The 7877-nt window shown below is 41.4% G+C and overlaps 1 protein-coding gene across 2 annotated transcripts in view; it reads left to right on the top strand.

Annotated features, from left to right (window-relative positions):
* LOC126249594 (pyrimidodiazepine synthase-like) overlaps positions 1-7154 on the top strand; it is a 29863-nt gene extending 22709 nt beyond the window's left edge. Inside the window, exons 4-5 of one of the 2 annotated variants that reach the window (XM_049951259.1) lie at positions 3384-3496; positions 6810-7154. In XM_049951259.1, the coding sequence (XP_049807216.1) occupies positions 3384-3496; positions 6810-6932 (236 nt within the window). In that variant the 3' untranslated portion in view covers positions 6933-7154. The remainder of the gene's footprint in view (positions 1-3383; positions 3497-6809) is intronic. The other variant, XM_049951265.1, reaches the window with a different exon arrangement.
* Positions 7155-7877: the final 723 nt, after the last annotated feature.

Raw genomic sequence — 7877 nt, forward strand, 5'->3', positions numbered from 1 at the left:
TTCATCTGCTACCTTGCTTTACATCCAAACATGGGCGTTCACTAGCTACTGGTGAATTCCTTATGGCCTTGTAGCGCTACACAACGCTTTGAGATTACTATACACCTGTCAGACACTGATATGGATTGGTTATGCAAGATCTAACGTAATACCCAGCGTCAGATAATCACCGCGACTTGATCCGTGACTATCACTTGTCCATTCGCCTCAGTTCCTGGCGCAGCACATGTTCAGTTTTTCCTCGTGTTCCAGTATTAGGAAGTTTTCATGGGTGAAAACATGCGTTTGGTGATGTTCACTGCTACGGAAGAAATATACACTCTCACGGATGTGTAATTACGAAGCAGTGGTAAAAAGTAATCCCTCTGAATCTTTTACTCTGTTCTCAATATAGATTGAAGTATTACAGGTCATGCATATTACTCATTCGACTTTCCCGCTTCGCTGACGCAAGCTGCAATCCTCTGCCGCTAGAGGGCGCCAAATTGTTGCTTGTAACGTGGTGGTGTGTAACGTAAATACATACACTACCGCTACACCACGAAGATGACGTGCTACAGACGCGAAATTTAACCGACAGGAAGAAGATGCTGTGATATTCAAATGATTAGCTTTTCAGAGCATACACACAAGGTTGGCGCCGGTGGCGACACCTACAACGTGCTGACACAAACAGCAGTTGACCGGCGTTGCCTTGTGAAAAGTTCTTGTGATGCCTCGTGTAAGCAGTAGAAATGCGTACCATCACGTTTCCGACTTTGATAAAGGCCGGATTGTAGCCTATCGCGATTACGGTTTATCGTATTGCGACATTGCTGCTCGCGTTGGTCGAGATCCAATGACCGTTAGCAGAATATGGAATCGGTGGGTTCAGGAGGGTAATACGGAACGCCGTGCTGGATCCCAACGGCCTCGTATCACTAGCAGTCGAGATGACAGACATCTTATCCTCATGGCTGTAACGGATCGTGCAGCCACGTCTCGATCCCTGAGTCAACAGATGGGGACGTTTGCAAGACAACAACCATCTGCACGAACAGTTCGACGACGTTTGCAGCAGCGTGGACTATCAGCTCGGAGACCAACGACGAACTTGGGTGCACGAATGGCGAAAGGTCATTTTTTCTGATGAATCCAGGTTCTGTTTACAGCATCATGATGGTCGCATCCGTGTTTGGCGACATCGCGGTGAACGCACATTGGAAGCATGTATTCGTCATCGCCATACCGGCTTATCACCCGGCGTGATGGTATGGGGTGCCATTGGTTACACGTATCGGTCACCTCTTGTTCCCATTGACGGCACTTTGAACAGTGGACATTACATTTGAGATGTGTTACGACCCGTGACTCTACCGTTCATTCGATCCCTGCGAAACCGTACATTTCAGCAGGATAATGCACGACCGCATGTTGCAGGTCCTGTACGGGCCTTTCTGGATACAGAAAATGTTCTACTGCTGCCCTGGCCAGCACATTCTCCAGATCTCTCACCAACTGAAAACGTCTGGTCAATGGTGGCCGAGCAACTGGTTCGTCACAATACGCCAGTGGTATCGTGTTGAAGCTGCATGGGTAGCTGTACCTGTACACGCCATCCAAGCTCTGTTTGACTCAATGCCCAGGGGTATCAAGGTCGTTATTACGGCCAGAGGTGGTTGTTCTGAGTACTGATTTCTCAGGTTCTATGCACCCAAATTGCGTGAAAATGTAATCACATGTCAGTTCTAGTATAATATATTTGTCCAGTGAATACCCGTTTATCATCTTCATTTCTTCTTGGTGTAGCAATTTTAATGGCCAGTAGTGTATGTCGGTGTGTGAGAAACAGCGTGCTGTAATTGAGATTCAGGAATTCTAAGAGATCGTCCATACATGGGGCAGCCTCTGCTTCAGCATGGCAATGCAAGACTACACACGAGTGCTGTGACATCTTCAACAATCTGACACTTTGGCTTCACTATCATCGATCATCCCCCATACAGTCGGGACTTGGTCCCATTCAATTTTCGTCTGTTTCCAAAACGCAAAAAACACTTTCGAGTGCCTCGTCTTGAAAGCGATGAATCAGAGGGAGGTTGTGGCTCCGTCAGAAAAGTAAAACTTTCTACAGTGTCGGAATCAACAAAATGATCTCTCGATGTGAGAAATGTGTTCGTCGCCGGGTGACTATGTTGAGAAATAAATAACCAGACATCAAGAATAAAGATGTAGAATATTGATAAAGCTTGCTATATTTACAAAGCTTTAAGATCTTTCACACAAAAAGTTCAGAGGCATGCGTTTGTATTTCAATGCAAAACTGACCGCAAAGTGGTTAAAATGTGTGAATCATGGAATGTTTCCAAGACTAAATAATTTAAGACGGAAAAGATATCAATACGAGATAGCTTTAACCTGCATTCAACACCATGTATTGCATAATGCGTTGCATAATTGTGGTCGGCATATCGGTGGTCTAGTGGTTAAGCTGTCTATGGATTTTGGGCCGCGGGGTTGAGTCCTGGCCGCGTCACAGGTTGTGTTCAATCGGAGTCTGGGTGTTTCTGTTGTAACCATTTCACCTCATCTTCATCAGAAAGATGCATAGTCGCCAAAATGGCCTCAAATATAGGACACTGGACGACAAAATAACGCCAGACGGGGTCTCTTTGTCAATAACGTCATTCGATCACTTCATTTTTTTAAAAATATATAATCGTCCCTTTCGTCTATGTCTGTATAATCTTAATGCTGTAAGATATTAAACTTGATGTTCAATTTAAATCAGCAAATGTCCCTTTAATGGAATAAATTCTCATAATTCACATTTATGATATCTTGCCTGATGGATTTGCTTCCGGTTTTGTTCGGAAACTTACTGGTCTATCATCACTTGCAAGTCGCATAAATTACAGAAATAAGAAAAGCTCGAGACGAAGACACGAGAAGCATTTTCGATACCGATCACGTAACGTTCTCTCGAAATATTCAGTCTCACTTATCAAATGGATAACTAGGCAGTGCCCTGTATCATGTATATGAAGTAGGGAACTTCGCATACGCTATACTGACAGTCTAAAACAACTAGCCTATTTTATCGGGAAATGTCATCTTGATGGTGCACATCGCCTTGGTCGAAGATAAATCACCTCTTGCCTCACTGCCCACAGGAAACTGAGGCGTACCTAATGAATGGACATTGTTTCAGGTTATAAGAGGTAAACCAGTTTATTCTGGACTTTAATTTAGATTGAGCATTTTACAAATTATGTTTAATTTACGCTCACTTTATTCGTCTGAGATATCACTGAGAAATAAAATGGTGCTGGTCACTGTGACGTACGTACACTTTGCCTGAGACGTGGCGTGTCCTCACGCTGCTGGATGTGTGTGTGTTTCAGGTGCGAGGCCCGGCATGCTGGACTACATGATCTGGCCGTGGGCGGAGCGCATTGAGGGGCTTCGTACGATGCACCCAGACGTCAAACTGCCAGTGCAGGACTTTCCCAGACTCGTGAGTCTACTCTGATCGTCTCGTTCATCACTCATTGTCGTAAAGACCATGGGAGGACTATTCCTATTACTATGCCTTGCGTAATCTCCGTAAAAAACCCTGAGACAGAGATATGTGCGACCCTTAATATTTCGGTAGAGAGTTGGACGTGAAATCCACGTTGTAGATAAATAATTTTCGATTTTTCAATGCCCTGCAACACGGTAGCTGATCTTTCTGCTGTTAATGAATCTGAACTGATGGCGGTGCATGCTATTTTCTGTTTATAATATTTTGTAAGGCAAACCAAATCATACGTTAAGTTTCCCTTTTAAATAAATACTGCTATATTTTCAAAATCTTTCGACACTGCTTACATTATCTGCTAATCTTGACACTGTTCCGCCAAGTGCATTCAATCCGTCATCGAAAACCCGATACAAGAGGGTAACATCAAATCACTCTAGGCGTCGCTGATATGAATGCAGATTGCTTCAGCACCCCTAGCTGCTAAAATCATTTTAATTCCTTCATTACATGTATCGGTAACGAATAATATACAACTCGTTAGTTGACATACAGATGTTCTTACCAATATCGTTTTATACAACCCATAATTCTGTATCTGGCCTTCAAAAACCAAGTGCGAGAATTTCACATTTTCTCTCCTGCTATGTGCAAATTATTAGTCCTACACAAAATGATCAGACCGCTTTTGTAGGAAATTTGATGTAGCTTAATTTTGTACTGGGATATATTTTTGTTAGAGGCCATAGTTTTCGAATTATTCTAGGAAAACGTACAGAGATGAACAAACACCCCCCCTTTCAGTCCCCACTGGTCTAGATATTTAGTATGTTGTTCGTGGCACCCACTTCTACCACTGCACAAAAATTTGCGACTGTACGAATTATTTCCCAAATTCGACCATTTTTGGTCTTGGCTTATTTGCTGGCGTAGACATACGATTTGAGTTGTATTTTGTGACGCAGTTTTTACTTTTACTATTCGATCCACCAACTTCCTCTTCTCTTCGTGGTCCTTGCTCCACTATCTGGGATATATACGACCGCTTGTGTCACATTTTAGCTAAACGACACGTCATTCTAATAAGTTATAGGAAGTTAGATAATTTATAGCCAATTATTAATATCGATAAAGTAGTGAATGAATACATCCTGTAAGGTTAATAATGTTGACTAACACAAAATAATTATAATTCAAATCGAATAAATGCTTAGTGACATTACTCAGATATCAATAAATGGTGGTCACACATCACTGCTGATTCAATGATTTTTAATACAAATAATCGATAATACAGTTCAACAGTACAATGTAAACGCGAAAACCTAGTGTTCAAGAGTTCGTTTCTCAAAGAAATAACTATAAAACTGATTAGCAGACTTGCTAAGTCCGGCAGGACTGTTCCTTCAGGAAAAGATTTGGTATATTTTTCATCTCTGTGCAAGCAATGTCAGTCACAAATTGCAGCAAAACAAGTTCACTGCTTCCTCTATTCTCAGAAGTGCCAAAATTAAGTTCGTGCAAGTGTCCCAAACTCTATCACTAAACTGCCATCGGAGTCTGCAAAAATTTGTCCACTGCGAGGCAATGTTCTAACATTTCTATCGTTCATATGAATGATTTGGTCGGTTTGGATATGTGTCATGTCATAAGAACTAAATTTTACAGACGATACAAAAAACTTGTTATATCCCAGAGAACTGACGATTACTCTCTCAATATTTGTCATAAGTTGATTAATTTGATTCTTAAGAGGAAATCATGATTTCATAATAATCTCCAAAGAAGTTACTTCTGTATTTTCTAAATCGTTGTGGAACAGATACATTACTGAAGTTGATAACATGAAATTATTTCCTTATAGGATTATGACTGACATGTATCCACCTAAATTATTAGTATAGTAGGAAATAAAGCAGCAAACTACTGAAGATTCCAGGAAGAGAGGTCTCTTGTCGGTATCAGATGCGTCATGGCAGTGTGTAGTGTGTACACGGCGGCTCCAAGGACCGAGCATTGTAGTACGCCAGCTTAGAAAAGACGTACTGTGGACAGTCCGGCCTCGACTCCCTCACGGAAGATCCTGTCGTCGTGATAGGAGCCGATAAGCTAGACACGCGATCCTTGTTCAAGTAACATCAACAAGAGGACGTCAGGCCACACTGTCAAACGCTCAGGAAACGACTAGGATCCCCGCCCGAAGTACTCGGGTCTCCTCTAATCGCATGAGATGACTTTCGGTTTAATGCTCCTACCAATACCTGAACTGCTCTTCTGATTAGGGCAGCCTTGTTACTCTTCCCAGATGGTCAGTCAAAGTCATATTGTGTAGGACCAGGTGAAAGTTATCAGCTGTTTCTTTATGGTCGCATGAAAGAGCTCAGAAATCATCTGCATCAGTACTCTGAAATTCACCTGATGGTCAGTGGCGAAGGGTACTTCTGGCACCCCTAAGTAATTGTCTCTTCCCTGTAACCCTCGCGAATGGCGCGTGGGAAGAATCATTGTCGGTAAGCGTCTGTATTAGCTCCCATTTCTCGAATTATCTCGTCGTGGTCATTTCGCGAGATGTATTTGAGGGAAAGTAATATGGTGTCCAGCTCTTCCCGGAAACCACTCTCTCGAAATTTCAGAGGTAAACCTCTCCGTGATGCACAACGCCTCTCCTGTAGCGTATGCTACTGGAGTTCGTTGAGCATCTCTCTGACGCTCTCCGGCCGACCAAACGATCCCGTGCCGAAACGCTGCGCTCTTCGCTGTATCTCTAGTTCTTCTATCAGAAGAACTTGAAGAACACATTATAGGACCACTGTAATAATAGTGATGAAGCAGTGCAAACAGAGGTGAGGTTGTTGCTTCGTCAACAAAGTCAAACATTCTAGAGGGAGGGTATTAACAAACTGGTCTCTCGTTGGGAGAAATGTGCTCTTCGCCAGGGTAACTGTTGAGAAATAAATATGTATACATGAAGAATATAGATACACAATGTAAATAAAGTTTGTTTTATTTAAAAATACTGTAAGTGTTTTCAAAAAGATCGAAGACAGTACATTTCAACATGTCCTCGCATATATTAGTTAATAAATATTGTTTAATTAACATTAATGAAGATAAGCTTCGTGTAATCAAGTGATGATTTGGTACGATTTAATGCACTCAACGTAAAACATTTAGAGAAATTTGCTATTACATAGACAAAATTCTCATCGCGGCACGAATTAAAGAAACTACTGTCGTATCACAAACTTCTGTTTACTTTGATGTTACCGCTGTAAATGAAAAATTTATAATTATGTTTCCTTTCCAGTTGGCGTGGGGAGCAGCCATGAAGCAGGATCCCGCAGTGAAAGCTTCACTCATGAGTGGAGAAGCACACGCCAGTTTCATCAAGAAGATCATGGACGGCAGCCTTGACTACGATAAGCTATAGCAGACACAGCGTCCCGTTTGCTACATCACTTTTTTTATAGCATCGCAACTATATCATCTTGGCAGATGGTCTGCAGCTTTTCGACATTTGACGTTGACGTAATTTGAGTAATTTCACTGACAGACATAAACATAAAAGCTGTTAAATATAGTTTCCTTACTCAAAATATCAGAACATACACATGTAAATGAAATAAACTTACATGATGTTTCATTGTTTTAATGTGTCTTTATCTTTTGTTTTGTTTCGTCGTTCCTTATCTCTTGAGTGTGTTTGAGGAGACCGAGGACAGATCTTTGTTACTACGTCCTGAAGCTCAATTACGTTTTACTGCAGCGTATTAATGAGCTATTGCTATGATTAATTCAGGGCAAACGTTGAGGAAAAATGTATGAGTAAAAGCACTGGCAGTTCTGCCACATATTTCTAGCAAAAAGCAAGATACGTATTTAGTGCACTGTTGGTAAACGTCACATGTAGGATAAATTTACGATCTATCGTGAAAACAGCGCCTATACGATTCGTACTGCTGCTGCTTGTGAACAGACCCACATAGTTATTGCAGACCAACATCGAAAACTACGCAATACATTTGCGAACTATTTTGCAATGGCACAGTTGAAGTTTTGAGCTTCCCTACATCTTTCTTGTTCCTACACTAACGTAACAAAATATACGACGAGTACTAGTAAGATTTTCAATAAATCTGAGAATCTTGTAACGTCCCCTTAGAAAAATTAATGAATTACTGTGCTGATAAACGTCTTACATTATTTGATTTTCAAACACCTGGGCAGAACTGAACGTACTGACATTTCGCTCTTTCCCTATTCTGATCAACACTAAACTGACACACAATATTTTTAGCGCAACGCAATCTGACTTTCAATAATCCCTACAAGAGAATGGCCGTGACTAAATTAACCTATACGTTTCACAAATCAC

The sequence above is a fragment of the Schistocerca nitens genome, chromosome 1 (genome assembly GCF_023898315.1).
Source record: "Schistocerca nitens isolate TAMUIC-IGC-003100 chromosome 1, iqSchNite1.1, whole genome shotgun sequence".
Taxonomy (NCBI): Eukaryota; Metazoa; Arthropoda; class Insecta; order Orthoptera; family Acrididae; genus Schistocerca; species Schistocerca nitens.